Consider the following 24272-nt stretch of genomic DNA (forward strand, 5'->3'; position numbering starts at 1 on the left):
GGCGTAGAGTGCATTGCCGTAGTCAAGTCTGCTGGTGACCAGGGCGTGAGTGATGGCCTTTCTGAGATCCATTTGAAGGTCTTACGTAGGAGGCGGAGGGTGTGGAAGCAGGAGGGCAAGACAGAGTTGATCTGGCGGTCCATTCTGAGCTCTGAGTCCAGGATGATTTCCAGGTTGCGTGCGTGGTCTGTGGGGGTGGGCGGGCTTCCGAGGGTGGGGGGGCCAACAGGTGTCATTCCAGACATCGGGGTTTGGGCCCATGATGAGTACTTCCGTTTTGTTGGTGTTTAGTTGTAGGTAGCTGTTTTTCATCCATGCCTTCTCGAAAGTTGTGTCTGGCGGTGTTGGGTTTGTTGGATAGGGAGAGGATGAGTTGGGTGTCGTCTGCGTATGACACAATGCAAATATAGTAATAAAACTACAAGAATGGATTTCCAATATGTACTTTCAAAGCTTTGTGAATTAGGCCCTAGAAGGTCAGATTCACCAGACTGATGGGTTGGCAACCTCTTAAGGTCAACTTTTTCTATGTCAGACAACTGTTGAATGGAAATAAGGGTAGAGTACCAGGGCACCTGCAGGTCCTCTCTGTACCTTTCCAGGAAGTAACATGCAATCAATAGACGTCTCTTACAAATCTCATCAAATGACTTATTAATATTATATTGCTAGCTATTACAAAGGAAACCATACACTCTGGGAAGACTTTCTCGATGCTAGAGAACAGATGCATGCACACAATGAATAGCTTGACATTACAAATTTACTAAGCAAAGAGCCAGGCTTTAAGTTTCCTTCAAAGCTGAAGACAATTATCTAAAGTGTGGACATCTTGAGGAAGGGAGTTCCTGCATAGAGCTGTATGGATTCCAAAGCTGTGTCTGCCCCATGTTTTCAACTTATGAAAACTTGAAGAGCAGCCGGGAGCTTGGTCTAACTGGAAGGAGGGGCGGGGACGCACTTTAAAAAACGTATTTGCAAGCAGAATGGGGCTATTTTAATTAAAAGTTGAGTGTGTACTACAGGCATTTTTAAAGTAACACTTTTGTGAAGTGGAAGCCATTTCAGTTGATATAATTGGAGAGAGACATGGCTGAACCTTTTCCGATCACACCACACTTTAACAGATGTAAATTGAATGATTTGAAGGTGCTGGCTACACTTTTGGTATGTCCCAAGTACAACAAAATTTAAAAATCAATATAAAGTGAACAAAAGTGATGAAAGGAATAATGCGATGAAAGAAGGACAGGACGGGACAAATCAGGAAACAATGTGTAAATGAAAACTGCTACTACCTCTTGAGTGAACTAAAGCTCAGGATCAAGCGGAGTTCTCATGTCCTTCTTGACTAGCGGTCATTTAGCGCTCACCATTGAACCCATTCTGCATTGCAGATTCAAAGATCCAACACGTTTTAATTGGCTGGATGTCACAGAAATATATAAGAGCGAGCATTGTCAGGATGTTCACCAAAAATATTTAAATCTTGCATGCTGATAGATTTATCAGACAACAAATGAATATGTATTACCCGCTCATCTACATATTATAAATATCCAGGGACAACTGAGGGTACATTATAAGATACATTACAGCCAATCTAATTCTAGGTGCCATTACCTATTACCAACAACAATATTTCTGCTATGGGATATTTGGACATGTTTTAAACTAGTCCAGATGGATCTTAGTAAAAATACACCTACTCAACCCCTTTTTTATCCTTTTCAGTCGCAACATAAAAGTCTTTTTGAATTAGGGACCAGCTCTTTTATAATGACATTTCGTTTCTCAGACAAATACATTTCAGTAAGATTAGTAAATCGAACATTGGAATGTTGGGAGCTCAATTGAAAACAATGCAGTGCTCCAGGCTTCTAATGGCCGGTAGAAGCCCGAAGCTCCAAAATTCCAATGTTGTTCTTCACACCTGTTGCTGAAAACAAAGGACTCACTGACCCCAAACGGATTTCAATCCCCTCGCGGTCCTTGAGGCCTATATTTTATTTGTTAGAACATTCTGCCATCTAGGGGTAGAACGTTCTAATAGCCTTATAGCCCATCATAGCTGGGCTATATCAGCATTAAAGTCCCGCTCCCTTGCTAAAGGACCTCGCCTTTGGCTCTAGGCTTTAACTTTGGAGTGGGCCTGCTATGGTGGGCTATAAGGCTACATTGGAGACTGGAATCTTCAATAAAAAACAATTCACAAGAGCTCTGCTCTTTACAGCTGATTAAGCCTTACACAATGGGGTTTCAAGTGCAAATCTCAGAATTTTGTCAAAATAGTTTACCTATAAAAGCCAAACCAGAATTCTCTCAGGGGGGTTTATTGGTGCACATTTTTTCTCTTAACAATCTTCTATAAAATAGAGTCAAATTTATATGTGGGGGGATAGGGACAATATTAAATCACCATGATAATAGTTTCCATTATTATCTTCAGAAGGAGAGTCAACAATCCTGACTGATGGCCTCATTCAGGGGTGGATGATAGCAGATAAGCTTGTTAAAGGGAGGCCTCCTGCCCCTGTTCACTGCTCTGCTGTGCAGTGATGCTTATGAATATGTTTGGGCGGGAAAACGAATGATCAGAGGAGCAAACATGAAACTACTTGCTAACTAGGCGGCGTGCCTTCCTCAAAGCTGCTGTAGCAAAAAGTGAGCCAAATATACCCAGTCTAGTGACCAAGGAGACACCAAATAAATGGTCCGTGTGCAGCAGCGAAAGCAGCAGGAGACGCCAAAGGCATCCCCAGAACAAGTGAAAGAAAGAATGAAGTGTGTAAAAGTCAAACAGTTCTGAATCCTCCGTTCATACAATGCAAATGAAAGTTAGCTAATATGAGGAATAGCAGGCATCAATATATTAAAATACAGAAAGTCTAATTATGATTTAGGTTGGCTGAAGACCTGATATTTGTAGGGTCTGACCCTATCTATGGGCTCTTTTAATTATAACATGAATAGTCCAGTCAACGCTCACCAAGTTTACGAATGTATAATTCTCTTTGTTAGTGAGCACAATTTTTCCATTATAAACTGTGATTGTCAACTCCTCTGTAGTCATTTACTTACACAAGAGTTTTCAGACTTTTGTGTACGTAAATGACTGCAGAGTTGACAACAATGTAATCCACACTGCCTAGGACAGCCATGTTTCTAAGATGTTTTACAATCAAAGGGTAGTTTGATGCCGCCTGCGTATCATCAGTGTGAGGTCGTTGATATTCTTTGATATCCATGAAGCCTGAGTGGGGTTCAACTGCAGAAACTTCCAATTTGTGGTTAGTAACCAAAACTGGAAGAAATCATCCACTAAACTAAGCAGGAAACAAATAACTCCTGATCACCTGTATTGCCTCCCTTTTGCACCCAACCACCATCATAGATATTCACAGTAAGATGCCTTGATTATCAGGCATCACCCTTAATAAAAACAAGAACAAAGTGGCAAGGTTGCTCATGATACATTTTGTACTGCTCTCATTCTTTTACTTGCCTCAGCACTAATAGTATTTCCATGTACGTTTGATGATGATCTAAAAAATTGCCCTGGGCTTATGATTAAAACATTTGCTTTTGTTTCTGCTAAAAACCTTTCATTTTTTATTACCTCCTATAATCTATGGGTGAGCGAGCTCATTGCAAAATACTTAAGAATCTAGATTAATTGAAAAATCATCGAATCATTGAATGGTTGCATTATTTTTTTGGGAGCATGTAACATTTCCTATTTTTCTTCCATCAACTATTTCTGATTTCCATAAAGAAAGAACATTGTCAATCTGATTTATGTAAGGAAACTAAGAAAAATCCTCTAATATTTGTAGATGTGTATTGCAAATCTCGCGTTCCTTTCCATTAAAAATCACCAAATAATGATTTGGTCTCACAAGCTGTTCAAACAAGAGATCCCATGAGTGGTGGAGGGCAGCCTTTATTTAAAATTCAGTGAGCGTACAAATTATACCAAGCCAAATCAAGCACATTCGTAGGGTATTTCAAGAAAACCATTGCTGACTGGAGATTGAGAAGACAAGGTCAGTAATTTGTTCTGTCATTTAATGTTTTCCTATTGAGCACAGAACTTGCTAACTTGTTACTTTGAGGCTTCTCCAAATAAAACTATGTGATCATTACCAATAAGGCACTCATTAGTATGGCTAATGGCCATTAGTATGGTCGAGCGTTATCTCGGGGGCATAGAGATCCTCACCCTATGAGCTGTCTGTGGTATTACTGGGCCTGAAAACATTGGACCCAGTTTTACTGGATGTTCACCTGCACCTTGTGAATCTGCAGAACAGGGTCAGGGGTTGTGGGCACAGGCACAGCCTGGACACCACCGGATCCACTGATGCACCACAAGGGAAGCAGACAACTCTTTGCTCATCCAGGACAAAGCCTGGTAAGGTCACAGATGCCCTGGCTAAGCCCTGCCACCTGCCCCATCCCTGCCGCACACCTCTCCCTGTGACATTTGATACCAAGTGAAGGTGGTACATGTCAGCAAACTAGTCCCTGCACGTTGGAAACACGTGCAGATTTTCCCAGGCAGAAAAAGTGTGCTTCCACAAATAAGTGCTTGCCCTGTTATCATTTTGTTTACTTATCCACACAGACATGACATTGTAATGCTGTTAAAGTGTCTTCGATAACTAGATAATTTATGTTGTTTTTCTCTGACAGCAGCACAGGTGGAAGGAGGGTAGTCATTAACCTACATCGATTTTTAGGTCTGACTTGACAGTGCACCTGTCACCTACCTTTTAATCAACACCAATATTATTCTACAGGTCTTTCCTTCAGCAGAAATATTTATCCATTCCCACGCTATCGACTTAAAGTGCTTCACATTACCATACAACATTCCTTTAAAGTCAGACCTATTGGCCTTGCCAATGTTTGTTTATCGTTGTGATGAAAAACATAATCCTAACTGATCGCATATTGTTTGGAATAAGACAACCTCGTTCAAAACTGTGCTTTTCTTTTGTAGCTCTTCGATAATGCAGTATAACTGCTTCTGAAGTTTTGGCACAGTGTTAGTCTTACAGATGTAAACGTTCGTTTGTCTCTTACAAATGGAACTTACACTATCAAATATTACCTGACTATCCCTTAAATCTCATTTACCCAACTAGCCGCTATATGTATCAACAAACCATTTTGCATTTCCTAAATAGCGAATTTTAAGGAATCGCTATTTAGGAAATGCAAAACGGTATGTATGTACAAAATCGCTTTCCAATAGCGATTCCTTAGCATTCCTTAATTTGAGATTAGCAAATTGTCAATCGCAAATTACCCCTTCATTTCCATGGGCCAGGAGGCCCATAGGAATGAAAGTGCAATTTGCAATTAGCACTTTGCTGATCGCAAATTAGGGATGTTTCCAAGGGTGCAGGGGTGTCTCAAGAACACCCTGCTGCACCCCTGAAAAAGACATTTGGGGGCATATGGCGCACATACATGCCCTAAGGGCATGTATGGGCGTCATATGGCACCTTTGGTTTTTATCAAAAAAGATTTTTGATAAGAATTCGCAAATTACCACCAACTAGAAGTTGGTGGTAATTTGCTACTCCTTAATGGCATTTTTTGCATTTTATTTGTTTGATACATTGCATTTAAGGAATCGCAAAATTTGCAATTCCTTAAGTGCAATCGCAAAATAAGGATTAGCAAATTTTGCTAATCCTTATTTTGCATCAAACTTGTTTGATACATTCCATTTGTCTATTTAGCATTCGCAAAGGCCGAAATTCGCAGAATTTCGGCCTTTGCGAATGCTAAATAGCTTGATACATATAGCGGTAGATCCTTTGTTTACATGCCAGTTTGCATTTTTTGACTAGACTTTCGATAGGAGAGCAGAAAATGATGGGCCATCAAGACCACAATTGCATCAATGTTGCTGTCTTACGTTTCAAACAGTTCAAATCTTTAGTTGCTAATGCGTTGTTTTCTTCCAGCACAGCCCTACATGGATTGTGTGCCATGCTAAAGTCTTGTAATACTTTCACATCCAGATTTTCCTTGCACATTTAGCCATTTTAAACATGCTATTTTTCCTTTGTTCTTATAGGAGGTTTTTTAGTAAATATCGAGTAAACATCCAGTTAGGCCTTTTACTATGATTTTACTTTGTTCTGCAAATTTTAAACCACGTCTGTATCCTTGAGCATGTGTTATCTATCCACCAGATGAGGGAAATAATTTACATTCTTAGCATCTAGTAGCGTGTCAACTTCCTATTGTGTTTGCAAGTGCATAAGGACACAGTATCTATTGAAATACATTGCTATTCTGCATGTGTTTCACCTCATTTGAATCTTAATTTCAAACCTACAGTAAGTAAGTGAGTCGCCTTAACTTGGTTGTGTTTTGCAGTGACGGAATGTAAATACAGTACCTTCACGAAAGATGTATTGTTGTTTTGTGGCACAAAGGTGATCTCCAGACTGCCATGCACGATTTCACAGTTGCCATATATATTTTGCATGCTGGTGTAATGGGAGCTCTCGTCGCCAATCAAGCTGAGTTTATTGTTTGAACCATGGCACACTGAAAGAGAGAGAAAACTGCAATGTCAACACAATTCACAGCGACCAAGTCAAAGTTTAATATAAGCCCCAAAGTGGAGATGGTCTTAAATGAATCTACATATCAGTCAACACATAAATCCCTAAAACAAAAACATTTACAACAATCAGACTTCTTGCACAAAGTATTCCACTACAACATAACCTCGGACGTTTACAAGATAAGTAGGGTGGTAGGTCATCTGGGAGGAGGCTATATCCAGAGAACCATCCGCCTAGAACCCCAGCCAAGGTCTGATCATAATTAATAGTTCAAATTGATGTAAGAAGTCCACTACTGGTGCTAAAGACAAGTGGTCACGTCTTCCCCAATTCTCTAGGGTAGCACTTCCTCTGGGAAAAAGTTTTGATTTGATTTGATTTGATTTTGGGTTTTATAAAGCGCACAGCGACCCTTGGGTATCCCGGCGCTAATGAACACATTCCTGTAGGGTGGGAAGTCATGGGGGGAGTGCTCAGGGGAAAAGTAGGGTCTTCAGTATTTTCCTAAATCTGAGGTGGTTTTGTTCTTGCCTCAGGGAGAGTGGGAGGGCATTCCATAATCTGGGGGCATTGTACGAAAACAGGCGACCACCTGTTCTGGCCTTCCTGATTCTGGGGACTTTTGCCAGGGAGAGGGAGTTAGATCTAAGTTGTCTGCTTGATTGTTGATGAGACACAAGCGGCCTGAGGAGGGGAGGGCCTTCATTGTGCATTATTCTATGGGCAATGCACAAAGTCTTGAAGTTGACCCGTTCCTTAACTGGCAGCCAGTGCAGACTTCTAAGGGCTGGCTTGGCCGAGTTCCTCGCGGCGGTTCCTGTGAGTAATCTTGCCGCCGCATTTTGTGCACATTGAAGTCTGTGGACTACAGAGACTGGGGCCCCCAGATATAGGACATTCCCATAGTCCAATCTGGAGTTCACCAGCCCCTGCATCAAGAGCTTCCTGGATTGAAGGGGGAGTAGATGGAGGATCTTTCGTGCCATCTTCATAAGGCCAAAGCAAGTACCCGCAGTTTTCCTCGCTTGTGTTTTAAAACTGAGATCCTGGTCCAGCCATATCCCTAGGCTTTTTACTTCGGATTTTGGGGATGGTGGAGATCCCATGCATGGTGGCCAGGGAAGGGGAGAGGGGATTTTATTTGGGTTTCCCAGGAGGAGTATTTCTGATTTTTCACCATTCAATTTTAACCGGGACTCGCACATCCACTGGTGCACCTTTTCCAGACAACTGAATAGATTGGGGAGGGCGTTGTCTGATTGGTTGAGGGACACGACGAGCTGAGTGTCATCGGCGTACATTATTGATTTAATCCCAAAAGGTTTAACAACATCCTCGAGGGGTGCCATGTACACGTTAAAAAGTGTGGGGCTCAGGGAAGATCCCTGGGGCACCCCACACTTGAGTGCCTGAGCCTTGGAGATGGAGTATCCATCTGTTACTTGAAAAGACCTGTCTTCAAGAAAGGATGAGATCCAAGCTAATGCGGAATCCGCCACTCCTATCAGTCCAAGACGGTGAACAAGGGTTGCGTGGTCCACCGTGTCGAAGGCGGCACTCAGGTCGAGGAGGATCACTGCCACTGATCCTCCTACGTCCAGTATGCCCCTAGCTTCTTCGACCACGGCTAACAGTGCGGTATCCGTCCCCTGTCCCGGTCTAAAACCTGTCTGGGTTTGGCGGAGGAGATGATTGGTCTCTAGGAACTCAGAAAGGTGTTGATTTGCTACTCTCGCGGCGATTTTACTGATAGCCGGTAACAATGAGATCGGTCTGAAGTTTGATGGATCTGTGGGGTCAAGATGCGGTTTTTTTATGAGAGCCTTCACAGTGGCTTTTTTCCAGTTTGCTGGGACTGTGCCATTTTCGAAGGAAGCGTTAATCAGATTGGTGAAAGGAGGGGCTACAGTGGAAGCAACTTGCTTCAGTTTACTGATCGGGGCTGGGTCTGATGGGGCGCCACTTTTGACTTTATGCAGGACGTTAAGAAACGTTTCGGTAGTGATTTGGGGGAAGGAGAGAAGCCTCGGGGTGTCTTGGGAAGCAGGGTGATAAGGGCCTCTTGGTGCGGTTGGCGCCGCCGGGAGGGAGTTCAGGATTTTTTCGATTTTTTTCGAAAAGAATTCGGCCATCTGGTTGCATTTTGCGCCATCCAGGTCTGGTGGTGGTGGGGGTTCCTGTATTTTGGAGAGGAGTTTAACTATCCGATAGGTCTCTTTTGCAGAGTTGGTCGCGGATGCTATTTGATCCTCAAAGTAGGAGGCCTGTGCCTTTTTTAATGCATTTTTATAGAGCCTAATATGGGCTTTGTAACCGCTTCTGTCTTCTGTGTTCCAGTACTTTCTCCATTGGCGTTCAAGCCTTTTGCCTTTCCGTCTTAATTCACGTAGTTCCTCAGTGAACCACGGTAGTTTCGAGGATTTCCTATTGGGAGGAAGGGTTTTGAGTGGCAGGACTGTATTGAGAGAGTCACTAATCCATTTATGCAATTGAATTTCGGCTTTGGAGGGGTCGGGGTCGACTGTGGGTAAAGTGGAGGACAGAGAGCGTTCCCATAGGATTGTGTCTAGTTTTTTCCATGGACGTGACGGGGCCCGGGGGCGAGGAGTATCCGAGATCTTCCCTGGAAGTTGGAATCTGAAAGGAACCAAGAAGTGGTCAGACCAGGGAAGAGGGAGAGGGGTTTGAACATAGAGTTTGGAAAGGTTAGAGAAGATGGGATCCAATAGGTGTCCTTTCATGTGGGTGGGATCATTGCTGAGTAGTTGTAAATTAAGGAAATTTAGATCAGTTTTTAAGTCTGTGGCAAGTTTATTGCCTTGATCATCGAAGTGGAGATTTAAGTCCCCAAGGATTGTAAAGTTTGGAGTCACGCAAGCCAGGGAGGAGATGGCATCCATGAGTGAGTTTATGAAACGCCCTACCTGTCCTGGCGGACGGTAGATTAACACCCCAGTTAGTGTGGTAGATGGTGGCAGATGTAGGGAAAAAAGGACATTTTCGCTATCAAGAATGGGGCTGTCTTTGAGCTGACATGCGAGGTTGTCACGATAGATAATCGCGATGCCCCCTCCCGTGCCCGTCGGTCTGTTGAGGGTTTTAATGAGGTACCCAGGAGGTAGTGCTTGGATAATGTCTGGGTCAGAGCTCTCGGAGAGCCAAGTTTCTGTTAAGAACAGAACGTCAAAGTCCGACTCTGTCAATAGAAGGTTAATTTCAGTGTGATGCTTAGGGAGTGACCTGCAGTTCAGCAGGGCCATCTCAAGGCAGGCAGGTTCAGAATGGGATAGGGGCGTAGCCCTGTATGCGCAGTTTGGGCATCTAAGAAGCTCCTGTTCCGGGGTAATAAGTCCGTTACATCTAGTGTTTAACGGTTCTCTGAGTTGATACAGAGTTTCTTGTGAATATTTGATTCGTGGCGGTTTAGGACCGGACAGGTGTGGGCTCTAGGCTCGGTGTGGCGCGGACGGGCGCAGATGGGCTTGCCTTAGGCGCGCCTTCGGCGCGCAAACGGCGCTCTCGCTGCGCTCGTCCGCTGCGCTTACGTGGAAGGCACATTTGGGGAAAAAAAGGGGGGGCGTGGCCTGTCCGGTGGGCGTGGCCTCGCGCCTGGCGATGGCGGCACCTGGCGATCTACAAGCAGCGCTAAATCCGCTGAATGTGGGGTGAGTGTGTGTCCCAGCAAGAGCACAGAGTAGGACTAAAGTTTTAAAACAAATAACACAGAATATAACAATTTTAAAATTCGGCGTTTAGTTCCTCCGGCTTTCCGCCTCAGAGGATGTGATTCAATAAGGCGCGCTAATAATCAGCGCTTCTTATAGGTGGATGGGGGGGCGTGGCCTGTCCGGTGGGCGTGGCCTCGCGCCTGGCGATGGCGGCGCCTGGCGATCTACAAGCAGCGCTAAATCCGCTGAATGTGGGGTGAGTGTGTGTCCCAGCAAGAGCACAGAGTAGGACTAAAGTTTTAAAACAAATAACACAAAATATAACAACTTTAAAATTCGGCGTTTAGTTCCTCCGGCTTTCCGCCTCAGAGGATGTGATTCAATAAGGCGCGCTAATAATCAGCGCTTCTTATAGGCGGATGGGGGGGGCGTGGCCTGTCCGGTGGGCGTGGCCTCGCGCCTGGCGATGGCGGCGCCTGGCGATCTACAAGCAGCGCTAAATCCGCTGAATGTGGGGTGAGTGTGTGTCCCAGCAAGAGCACAGAGTAGGACTAAAGTTTTAAAACAAATAACACAAAATATAACAATTTTAAAATTCGGCGTTTAGTTCCTCCGGCTTTCCGCCTCAGAGGATGTGATTCAATAAGGCGCGCTAATAATCAGCGCTTCTTATAGGCGGATGGGGGGGGCGTGGCCTGTCCGGTGGGCGTGGCCTCGCGCCTGGCGATGGCGGCGCCTGGTGATCTACAAGCAGCGCTAAATCCGCTGAATGTGGGGTGAGTGTGTGTCCCAGCAAGAGCACAGAGTAGGACTAAAGTTTTAAAACAACTAACACAGAATATAACAATTTTAAAATTCGGCGTTTAGTTCCTCCGGCTTTCCGCCTCAGAGGATGTGATTCAATAAGGCGCGCTAATAATCAGCGCTTCTTATAGGCGGATGGGGGGGGCGTGGCCTGTCCGGTGGGCGTGGCCTCGCGCCTGGCGATGGCGGCGCCTGGCGATCTACAAGCAGCGCTAAATCCGCTGAATGTGGGGTGAGTGTGTGTCCCAGCAAGAGCACAGAGTAGGACTAAAGTTTTAAAACAAATAACACAAAATATAACAATTTTAAAATTCGGCGTTTAGTTCCTCCGGCTTTCCGCCTCAGAGGATGTGATTCAATGTGATAAACTGATTATTGTATTTTCTCTCTTTGTCACAGGGCAAGTATGACAATCACAAAGCGAATGGCACAAACACCTTTGAGTGTTCATAGGTATGTATGATTGTGGGACGTTTGCTAACGCGAAACAATAATGTGTATTTCACTTGACTACAATGACTATGAAGCAACAGAAATCGCTTTCTTCTCGCTCACTAGAAAAACCTTCTTAGTTATGGGAGCTTGAAATGACCATTGCGTTGTGCAGTCTAATAAGGGAGAATTATGGCCAGGTGTAGCCCACAGTACTTTCTTTCCTTCAAATTTTGGAGTAATTCAGTGCCATGTTTTGGAGTTAGACATGTGTTTTGTGCGTTCATGTCTGTGATATGCACCAGCGTGAACTTGATGCGATGTTCTCTCATTTGCATGATGGCGCGACCCCATGCAATTGACGGGATCCTTTACCACTGTGCCATCACCATATCACAGACATGGAGGCAAAAGAGCCTTCAGCAGGTGCACTGATTGTACACTATATTGAGGTGATGCAGAGAGTGCTTCCCTTGGACAGAAGGAGATGGGGTCCCAGATATCCCCACAGATAACCCACTGCAGGTGGGTGTGGTCACTCACTGCACCCTCCTACATTGGAATCTCTGCCCATTTAAATGTGAGGCAGGATTTCCACCTGAAGTGATTGGCAGACCAGCAGCTTCAAAGAGCTGGTGGACCTTTCGTTTATGCTGTGTTCATAGTAGACAGTGCATTGACTGTAATAGGGCACACTGTCCAAGTACAAGTCTGTGTCAGGTGCATCTAGTTACAGGTGCCCACAGCACAAAGTGGGACAGGGCAACAGACATGTAATACTACTCTAGGTTGGGGGGACACAAAAGTGTTAATCAGTGGCAGCTCCTCTGCTAAGGCGGAGGAGCTGCGCCTCACTGCTTTCAGCAGAGGAAATAAAGGAAAAATAAAATGATAATAACTTGTTGTTATTATCATTTTATTTGTTCCTGTTGTGGCGTTGTTGGGCGGCGGGAATGCTCTGATCACAGAGCAGAGGGGAGGAGTGGTGGGCACACTGTAAGTACGCAATGACTGATTGGCCAGCCCTATCAGGCTGGCAGAACAGTCATGCGTATTTTGCATGCTCTCCACCCAGGCTGCATTAAAGCAAGGGTGGAGAGCATGCCCAGGCTCCCATTCCCTGGCTGAGCGCCGAGCCATGGTGCTCAGACCAATCACAGCGCTGATTGCTCAGGGAAGCCTGGATGTGCTTCCTGTTCCTGGCTGGGAGAGACACTGCAAGAAGACTGAGGAGAGAAATGACAAAAAGATACTTTTTTCATTCTTTTTTACAACCCTCCCCCCCACATCTGCCCGCCCCCCCCCCCCCCCCCCACCCCACCAGCCCCCGATCCTTGCTGGCAGCCACTGGTGCTAATATGGTGCAAGTCGTAGCAAGGGCATGGTATGAAAAAGCAGTCTATGCCTCGCTACTGTACACCACTCTACTTTACTATGCACACTGCACTCTTTGCCACTGCAGTCTACTCCACTCTGCACCACTCTACTCTATGCTACCCTACACTGCTGCACTGCACTCTAAGCCACCACCCTCAATGCCATTGCACTCTACACCACTTTACTCAAAACCAATGCACTCTAGGCCAATCTACTCTGCACAAAATCACTCTGCGCCACTATACTCTATGCCACTGCACTCTATGCCACTCTATTCTACTCCGCATCACTGCACTCTATGCCACTTCATTCTATTCTGCATCACTCTACTCTATGCCACTGATATCTTCGCCACTCTAATCTGCACCACTGCACTCTACGCCACTCTACTCTGCACCTCTGCACTCTATGCCAATCCACTCCATACCACTCTACAATACACCTCAGCACTCTATGGCAGTATACTGTGCAACACTGCTATCTTTGCCACTCTACTTCATGCCACTCTATGCCACCGAACTCTATGCCAGTGAACTCTATGCCACTGCTAAGTCACTGAAGGGACTGAACTTGCTACTCTACTCTGCACTGCTGCACTCTACAGCACTCTGCTCTGCAACACTGCCCTCTCTGCCACTGAACACTCTGCCACACCACTCTGCACCATTCTACTCTATGCCACTTAATTGTACTCTGCAGCACTCTACGCCACTCTTCTGCACTCTATGCCAAAACACTCTACTCCACTCTTATCTACTGTGCACCACTGCACTCTGACACTGCACTCTACGCCACTTCACTCTACGCCTCTATACTCTACTCTGCATCCCTCAAGTCTATGCCAGTGCACCCTACCCCACTCTACTATGCACCACTGTACTTTTTGCCATTGCACTCTACACCACTCCAAGCCACTTCGCTCTGCAACACTGTACTCTACGCCAATGAACTCCATGGCACTACTCTATACCATTCCATTCTACCCTGCACAACTCTAATGTATGCCACTTCACTCTACACCATCGCACTCTATCTCGCTGCACTCTATGCCACTTTATTCTACTCTGCACCACTGTACTCTGTGTCATTGCTCTCTATACCATTCTATTCTGCACCACTGCAGCACTCTACGCCACTGAACTCTAAGCTACTGCACTACACGCCACTCTACTGCACTCTCTGACACTGTACTCTCTGCACTCTATGCCACTGAACCATTTTAATCTATGCCACTGCACTCTACACCACTCTAATCTACATCACTCCACTCATACCACTGCACTCCACCCTGCACCACTCCACTCTATGCGACTTCATTCTACATCACTCTACTCTGCAACACTGCTCTCTCTGCCACTGAAGTCTCCATCACTCTACTCTGCACCACTGCACTTTAGGCCACTCTATTTCACTCTATTACACTCCACTCTACAATTCTCCACTCCATGATAGTCTGCTCTACTGACACTCAACACTATGAAGCTCTAGGTAACTCCCTCGATGTCACTCCGTGCCACTTTACTCCACTCTATTCTTTTACACACTACTCCACTCCACACTGTGCCACTCTACTCTATGACTATCTACTCCGCTGTAGACCACTCTACTCTACAACACTCTACACCACTTTACACAGCACCCTCTATGCCACTCCACTCTGCTCTATACCACTCCATGACACTCTATGCCACTGCAGTCTACGACACTCTACTCAACTCTGAAACTGTGCCCCACTCTACGCCACTCAACTATACGCCCTTCCTCTCAGCAACACTGTACTCCCTAAATGACACTCCAGAACACTGTACGGGACCCCATAACACTCCACTTCACTCCTCTCCTCTCCACGCCACTCAACTCTACTGTAGGCCCCTTTATGCCACTCCACTCTACTCCAGTTTATGACACTCCACTCCACACCACTATCCTTAACTCTACTAACTTGTAGCTATGCTCAACCTCAGCCACTTCGGTGTACAACATTTCTACAACATATTGGCATAGATAATAGCTCCTGCATAGGCAAGACCTATTGGCTTTGCCAATGCTTGTTAAGTCAGACTGCCCCTTCCCCTGGTATATTTGAATGGATTCCACCTGCATGGCCTGTTAGGCTCATCCTTGTAGTATAGTGGAACACTTCATGTCTGCTTATTTCCCACACGTGCTTGGCATGAGATGTTTGATCATTTTAATGCTGTTATGTTCTGAACTGCAGAGAAAATGTAGTTTTTTGCCAATGCAGTGGTATATGTGTATGTATATATATATATATATATATATATATATATATATATATATATGTTATGCATATATATGTATAATATATATACCAGGCGCGCAACACCCATTGGGCTCACAGGGCTTCATCCCCCCCCCCGTCGTGTGTGTCAGCCCGGGCTGACACAGCTTTGCGGGCTGGTGACCATCTAATTGCAGCCGTACCTGAGTACTTAACAGGCCTTTAAAAGACCATTTACTTGTAAATGAAGCTTTTGTTGTGTTTTCACCCCTTCTTACAGTCACTCTGTCTATGGTTGGAAGAATATTTTTCATTTGGCTCTAGTTGCCCGCCTGATATATACCATCACTACAATATGCCGGACAATTGATCAGCTGCTGGTAAAGGTAGGCTATGTAATTACATACAGAGTGAGATTCATTATTCATTCACTATGTACAGACATGATGTTCACATGGTGCGATGGTGGTAACGCGAGAATGCATTTCAATGGATGTATTCATGCCAACTTTTAAGCAATCTTCTTCACTCGTTTACAGATCTTCAACATGGTGTAACGAGTAACACCTTTCTTTGGACGAACAAAATGAGCATACAGGAATTTTTCAATGTAGTAATCCCGTTTTGGGTCCAATAAGAAGACTTCCTAGCCACAACATACAGAACCATTATTTTGTTTATGACTGATATAGTGACAGAAAGTCTTTGACGGTATAAACAATTTAACTCCACTTTATTTGTTTATAACTCTGTTATCTTCACAAAGAAATCTGTTAACATGAATGTGTCTTTTGCCCTAACTTTCCTGAATGTAGGGAGGTCACACTGTATCATTTTTGCAAAATGTCAGGGACAGAATGTGTCAACAGTTCTGAATCCTGAAGGAAGAAGTTTCGAAAGAGGACGGATCACAAAACACTTATTGTATTTTCGCTTTATAATCTCATTTTTCATAAGTTATTTCTCAGACCTGCATTTCAAAAGGGATTCAGAGTTGACCAAAAGTGTGTTTTCAAAACTAACAAAACGTGCAACTGTGGTGGACTGGGTGCAAAAAGCAGTCCTAGAAAAAGTGTTTATAGCAGATGTCTAATGTACCAATATAAGGTGATCCAATCATATTGCCTTGCAGATTGCGGCGTGATGGGGGTTGTAATAATGTACGTTCTTAAGAAAATTAAGTTTCTTCCCTGAGGGTAGTGTGCAAGGCTGGATTGCTCAGATTTGCACGGCTTGAAGTAAAAAAAAGTGCTATGATGCGGCCAACACTGGCTTCTATTTCTGAGTATAGCCTCCTCTCAGTCTTATGTCTGTCTTAATCCTTCTTATAGTAATTCTGAGATTGGCCTAGGGCAACCCTTTTAAACATTTTCTCTAGTATCCCAACCTGAGTTCAGGGTCAGTACGCTGCACAAGGAAAGTTGCTGCAGAAAAAAGAAAAGGTCTTGTTTAAAGATCTTTCTTTACTATTCTGTAATTAAAAGTTTTTCCCTCGCTCTCTTAACAGGAGTTATTTGACACTGTTTAAGAGTGTCTTGCCACTGCGAAGTCAGATTCATATTCTGTGTTGGTACCTAATCCCATCCAAGAGTATGTTGTGCGTGTTTGCGGCTATTGTAGCATATGCATCGTACTTATAAGCGAAGCAGAGTGATGAAGGCCTGTGGGTTCCACTTTGGAAGTTGTGAGTCTGTTCCAGTGCAGAAGATGGAGGTGATGCTGTTTTCCCTGACAGTGAAAGTGTATCACAAGAGATGCAGGAGGGAGGAGACCTAGTTAGTGAAGTGGGAACAAAGGATGCAATGCTTCTACAGAAGTTCAATTAAGTCTTTCCTGTAGCACTGCCACTTGGTAGATGGTGAGGGTAAAGAGGGGTGCAGTCTAGTTCTTCGAGTAAGAAGGGTCTTTTAGGTAAAAACAATCTATTGTCTCCTTCCTGATCACTGTCTTTGTGGCTGTTAATAGCCAGGAGAAGATAGTTCACACCCCTTTGTGGTCGAGGCTGGGGGCTACTGTACTGTGAAGAGCATCACCGCACACAAAGTATGTGTCTACAGAACTGCGTAGAGCAGTACTTGAAAAAGGAAGCCACCCCAAACCAATTTTCCTGCCTGCAGAATTTTGGATTGTAAGAGCGGGCATACTTTGATACTTTTTTTTTGACTGAATCTTTGACGAGTATGCCATCTGCAGCACAGCCTCTTTCTGAAGTGGGCATTGTAATATGTGTTGGTTGGGAGGCTTCTATGGGACAGAAGCAACATCACAGATGTTGGTGGTAGGCCTCTTCTCATATCCGTGGTTGCAGAGACCTGCGAGGTCTAGTTCGCTATGCTGCCTGTGTTCTGTTGTGAGTTAGACCGCAGCAAAGAAGAGATACATGCATGGCTGTTACACAGAGTATCTTCCAAAAAGATGGGTTGGGACTTTTTATTAGGGACTGGGGGTGTGCCTGCTTTGAGGACTTGTGCTAGTGCACTACAGGCATCACAGTATTCTTTGGATTTAGTTTACTTAAGACTACTCTCCACCTAATGTCCAAGAGGACAGAAATATCATGGTACAGTAAATAAGAACCTCACTGTATCACTGGCACACTTGGCCAATGCCAAAACTTGGGCCTACTACAGTATTATGTGAGATTATACATAACAAAATTACTGTGTGCAACCTGTAACACAACATGACAACAACCAACCAATTGGTAAAGGTTTAGTGGCTTTAACAAATGTGTTTCACAATAAATAAGGTAGACCAATTGTCTTTGTCATTTCATAATAAGCAGACCAGACATATGGTACTAGACATAGCAATTTTCCAGTGCACCATTCAGGCCAAAAGCTTTTTTTATCATAACTAACTCACTCCTACAGTATTGAGTGTATATTTTTCTACAAGGCAACCATCAGGCTTGATTTCTGCGAAATGAGCATCAGGACCAGAATGGAACCTCGTCTGTGTATTTATCCAAGAGTCCACATTTTGTGCACAAAATGTCTACCCAACTGGTGTACTTTCTACTGCTTAAAATGTAAAACATATGTTACTGTTCCAAAATGATTGCCGCTAAGGACAACAATGGCATTTATGTCATGCAAAGACGGTGAGGAAACATAGTAGATGTTTCTGGAAAGATCTGCCACTGTGAGAAATGAAGGAGCGTCACGGTTATTTGATGAGATCAAATTACCTGCTGTGGAAGGGCTATGCCTCTGGCAGTCTTGACATTCTCAGACAACACAGAGCTGTGGGCAGCACGTTGGCAGTAGAAATAATACTTTTAGCACCTTCTGTTTCTCTGTACAGCTGCTTTTGCAGTTTGACCATGTGATGATGCTTTAAAATACTGGTGTCTGCTCACTTGCCTTCAGATTTCAGCATTTGTCACCGTTCTGGTTTACTTGTATTGCAACCAGTGGTCAGCAGCTTATGTACAGATTCCATCAGAACCCATCAGACACCTACGGTCCCTTGACAGCACTTAACGACCTTAGACGGGTGAAATGAAATCTCCATAGACATGCACATTTAGATTAAATATACACAATGTTGCAAATCCACTACAGCACTTCTCAAAAGATGAGTCAAATGAACAAACAGAGGTCAATTATTAAATAAACAGAGCATATGTAAAATAGACAAAAAACAGGCAATAATGAAGTTGTTGAGCAGCAGATAAGGATAGAGGCTTTCCTGTGATATCACTGTGGGTGCCTCTCCATTTTGGCGACTCGTTCTTACTTGTTATTCTTTAATGTGTGTTTCTTCTGCCAAGTATATTTCCAACTTAGTGATATGTTATACTTTCCTTCCCTTCTGGAAATATAATAAGGCGAAGGTATGCTTCCCCCTATAAAATAAAATGTAATTTTCTATTTGATCAACTAACCATCATCTCAAACGTAAAACTGGACCACCCCACCTTTTCGCTACTTGTTGGAACAAATCAGACGTGAACATAAAGGCATTTTCGACTATGTAAATAGTACTCCCGCAGCACCTTTTTATGTACTCTTATATGCCTTTGTGAATTTAACCTGAAATATCTCAAATGTGAAAATCCGAGGAGTATTGAGAAAATATTCATGTACAATTAGTAGAAATAGAAAGCACTGTGTCCTGTTTGTGCTTTTTCTAATATCGCATTGAACATTGTAAGGGTGTGTACAAGTGTACTCCGTACCTAAAAAATGAAAGTGTGTCCTCATGTAACGTAACTGGTGCTATGTAAAGCGCTCTGATACCTGATTCGGTTCGGGTCTAGTTCGCGCTATATAAAACTAAAAAAAAAAAAAAAAAACTCCTGTGGTACCCTTTCCCGTACTCGCAAAAGCTTTTTTGAATCGACCCCAATTAAGTTTTCCGTCATTTGGGCTTCTCCTCATCTATCGCTTGACATTTCAGCTCTAAGAGATACCTCGATTACCCCCTACTTGGAAGGCACGGCCGGGTTGCTTAAAAGCAGTACCTGAATGTGCTATCTCTGCCTAAATACCGAACGATTTGTTTAACTTTTCCATTAATAATCCAGAGGCGTTAAGACTTGGTATCTCTAATTCAATAGGGCCATGAATGTTTATTGGTGGAGAGGAATACAATGAACAATGGGGGAGGCTTGGATGCAAGGTGTTGTGTTCTTCGTGGCGGCAGATCGTGGGAACCCTAGGGGCTGTGACTAGGGGCCCTACTCTCAGGGGGCACCTAGGGTGATTACAGGCCTTGCACGTGGCCTAGAAATAACACAGACGGACACTAGGTGTATGCTTGCTGGCTCTCTGCTCCGCACCCGAATGAACGTGCGTGCGTCTTTTATTATGGGAGGTCACATGACCTAACGTTGCGCGCTGGGGACGTCATGAGCTTATAATAAACAGGAACACAACATTCCTCCTAAAACATGAAAAACAAACACACAGTGCTTTTTCGGTGCAACAGTTCAAACTTGATCAGGCACAAATGGCATACTTAGTATATCACGATTTAGCTAAACAGTAGAAACATGTCCCGGGTGGCACCACGATGCCAGGCTGGTCTATGAAACAAATTGGAACATTCTTACGTGAAATAATTTCGCAGCCGACAGGAGGGCTCTGGATTTCTTCTCAGGCTATACTGCGAACTGTCCCGCCCTGTGACAGTTCCTTCACTGGTCCCCTAGGTGGATGGATGGCTATTCGGTACCTCATCCGCCACCTCTGGAGCTCCAGCATCACTGACCATTTCTTCAGCTTCACTACCAGAGTCATCAGAAAGGACATCTCTCCACGAGTTCTCTAAGCTGTCCATGGGATCGGCACCGACTGACTTGTCATTCTTCTTTTGCACTGTGGCCTCCTGTGGGCTCTCCCTTGGATTCAGTGCCGTGTGAAAATGCTTGAAGTGCGACACATTCCTGGTTACTGTTTCTCGTCCTCTGGTGGCCATTATACGGGTACCCTTCACACTGATCACCCGCCATGGGCCTTTTTCATAAGTTAGCCTGAATTTGCCACTGGTCACTCTGTTCTTCAATAGCACCACATCTCCTCTGCGGAATTTCACTGCTGTGGCTCTCCGTCTTTGACTGACTTGGGCATACGCTCTTCTACGGCTGTCCGCGATCTTATCTTCATCCGTCTGCTTCGGCATCCAGCTTGGGTGATGCGGAATAGAGTCCATTACTACCCGTCCCATGAGAAGGTGCGCCGGAGCCACTCCCGTGGTGGTGTGAGGTGTTTGGCGGTAACTTCGAAGAAATGTGAATATAGCCATTTCCACTGACTGTCCTTTATCATGCGCAATCCTTATCACCTTATTGAGAGTCCTCATGAATCGTTCTGCTTCGCCATTCGCTTGTGGCCAGCGGGGAGTTATCCGACGATGTCGCACACCCAGAGAGCTCAGATAGGTGGCTAGTTCCTGGCCTTGAAACGGGGGTCCATTGTCAGTGCGCAATTCTCTCATTACTCCATGAGCAACTATTATCTTTTCTAGTTTGGGGAGTACTTCCGCAGCACTTGTGTTGGCTATGATTTCAACCTCCGGGTACTTTGAGTGATCGTCAATCACCACCATGGTGTGTCGTCCATCTGGAAGGCTGCCGAAGTCCATGCTGACCAGTTTCCACGGTTGTTGTGGACGGGGTTCCACTATGACCGGTGCTTCCCGTGGTACATCCCCCGTGACCTGACAGGCAGTGCAGGATCTTACCATCTTCTCCACGAATTCATCCATGAGCGGGAACCACACTTTGGCTCTCAGACGTGCCTTGGTCTTGACAATTCCTTGGTGACCAACATGGGCCAGTTGAACCACTTGTTCCGTTAGCGCGGATGGTATTACCAACCTATGTCCTCTTAGTAGGCAACCAGTGTTGTCCTCATTCAACTCATCCTTCACATGGTATAAACTCTCCATGATTCGTTGAGCTTCTGGTGTGAGTGTCTTCCAGCTCTCCTTAACTCTATGCCAGTTTCGCTTCTGCATTGCTTCCCTAGCCCTTTGGAGGCAAGCATCCTGGGTGGTGGCCGCTGCCACGTCACTGACAGAGATGGAGCGGGGGCACGACCTGGCCATTACACATTTGACATACGCTTCAGTTTCTTCTGCCTCTTCTATCTCTTCAGGGGTTGCCGCCCGAGGGTGTCGTGAAAGATAGTCAGCCGGATTCTTGGCTCCTGGTTGGTATTCAATGTTACAGTTGTATTCTTGGAGTTGCAGCATCCACTTTTCTATGCGAGGTGGTGGTTTCGTTGAGGTCCCCGAGAACAGGGCCACCAGCGGCTTGTGATCTGTGATGACAGTAAATGGTTTTCCATACAGATAGAGATGAAAATGTCTGCAACCCCAATGTATGGCTATGGCCTCCTTTTCAATTTGGGAATATCGCTGCTCTGTGTCCGTGAGTGAACGACTCGCAAAAGCCACCGGCCTCCAATCCAACTCATCCCTCTGTTTCTGCATAAGTACTGCACCTAGACCTGCAGGGCCGGCATCTACGGCCACCAGGGTGAGATTTCGGGGATCAAAGAAGGCCAGAGTGGTGTCGTCTGACAGTGCCTCCTTGATACTCTCAAATGCCTTTTCTTGTTCCCCATGTCCAGGGAGCGGAGTCCTTCGTAAGTTCCCTCAAAGGAAGTGTCAGATTGGCAAGGTCTCTGATGAACCGTCCACAGTAGTTGACCATCCCTAGAAAACTGCGGACTTCGGTGACCGTGGAGGGAGGTTTGGCATCCTTAACATCTTTGACTTTCTCCGGGTCCGGTTGAACTCCATCAGCCGAGAAGGTGTATCCAAAAAACCCTATTTTCCGCCTCAGGAACTCACATTTTTCTCGATGCAGGGTTAGGCCAGCCTCTCGTAGTCTTCTGAACACTTGTGCCAGTCGCTGATTGTGTTCCCCAATGGTTCTCGCATGTACCATGATGTCATCACTGACATTGACCACCCCAGGTATGTCTGCAATCAGTTCCTGGATCACATTTTGAAATACTTCAGCCGCACTGGATATTCCGAAACTGAGTCTGGTGTATCTTCTGAGGCCTACGTGTGTTGAAAACGTTGTGATGTTCCTCGACTCTTTGTCCAATACCAGTTGATGATACCCAGACCGAAGGTCCAGTTTTGAGAACCAACAGGCCCCGGCCATTTCTCCGATGAGGTCATCGATTGTGGGTGTAATGTGTCGTTGTCGTTTGATAGCAGCGTTGGGGAGGCGCATGTCCACACATATCCGAACAGCTCCGGGTTGCTTTGGTTTCCTTGTTACCACGATGGGTGACACCCAGGGAGTGGGGCCTGTGACCTTTTCAATGATGCCCGCCGCCTCCAGTTTTCTGAGTTCCTCTTCTACCAGAGGCCTGAGATGGAAGGCTATGCGGCGGTGTCGCAGCGCGACTGGCTGCACTGTCGGGTCCACATGAAGGTGTATCTCTCTCCCTGTGAAACGTCCGATGCCCTGGAAGATATCGGAGAAATCCATTATAAGTTGCTGCACCGATTCTTCATGGACTCCAAACGCAAAAGTGACAACGCCTAAATCTTCAGCCGCTCGACATCCCAATAGCATGCCTTGCCCGTCTTCCGAGACAAATACATTGGTATTGATGGTTTTATCCCCATGAGTAATGGATGTCCGGAACTTTCCCCTGATTCTGAGGGGTGTCTCCTGACCATAAGCAAAGACCGTGATGGGTGAGGGATGTAGATTCGGAGGGCGAGTCAATGTTCTGTATAGAGCGGCACTCATCAGATTGATGGTGGCCCCTGTGTCTACCACGGCCATAATTTCCTGCTCCGCCACTGTGAGTGAGCATTGTGGCAGTTTCCTGGCACGACGTGCAGCTGTTCCTATCATGTGTACCTTGTGCACCGTCCTTTCTTCCTCCTCATCATCGTCCATGTCACTTTGACTCTGGTCCCCTTCCGGCAGTGCATTTACTATTTGTCGGGGCTTGCGAAACTTCTTTGAGCGGCATACTTTTTCGAAATGGTTGAGTTTGCCACATCCTGAGCAACGCTTCCCTCGAGCTGGACATTCCGGTGCTGGATGAGTCGGGCCTCCACAGTACCCACACGGGGAGCCAGAGGCGCCTCCCTGTGTCCTCACAGGTTTCTTGTTCCACTTGGCCGGCGCCCGCACTTGGAGCTTGTTGACTGGTTCAGCCTTGACCGGTGCTTGTAGGGCTGCCTCCATGTGGGCGGCTCGTGCTTTGGACAGTTCCTTGGTACGCCCGAGGGTCAGGATGTCAGCTAGCGGCTTACCCGATTCTTCCAGAATCCGTTCTCTCAGCTTGGCCGATGCACAGCCTTGAATGATTTGACCCCTTATCTCTTCGGTGGTATCCGCAAACCCACAGGACAGCGCCAGCCTCTTAAGCCTGGTGTGGTACGTGTCCAACGACTGCTCGGGCAGTTGCCTCGCTTGCCTGAATACAAATCGTTCATAGTCCTGATTAGCCATTGGTTCAAAATGAGCATTCAAGGCATTGATGAGTGTGTGGTGAGTTTTGGGAGTAGCTTCTACTAGTGTCCTGGCAATGGAATGCACATCCTTGCCTCCTAGGTGGAGCACCATGGCCCGCTTCTGCTCTTTATGGACTTTTGTGGCTTCAAAAAATACCAGGAGTCTGTCCACCCACTCCTTCCACTTGGGGGCTAATGACGATGGAGATCCTT

General features: G+C 45.4%; 1 protein-coding gene across 1 annotated transcript in view; it reads right to left on the reverse strand.

The window, feature by feature from the left end:
• The window catches only part of EGFR (epidermal growth factor receptor), a 503676-nt gene that overhangs the window by 156152 nt on the left and 323252 nt on the right, over positions 1–24272 (reverse strand). The window contains exon 2 of the mRNA XM_078663539.1: positions 6422–6573. Coding sequence (XP_078519665.1) covers positions 6422–6573 — 152 coding nt within the window. The remainder of the gene's footprint in view (positions 1–6421; positions 6574–24272) is intronic.

This window comes from Lissotriton helveticus, chromosome 10, assembly GCF_964261635.1.
Source record: "Lissotriton helveticus chromosome 10, aLisHel1.1, whole genome shotgun sequence".
Taxonomy (NCBI): domain Eukaryota; kingdom Metazoa; phylum Chordata; class Amphibia; order Caudata; family Salamandridae; genus Lissotriton; species Lissotriton helveticus.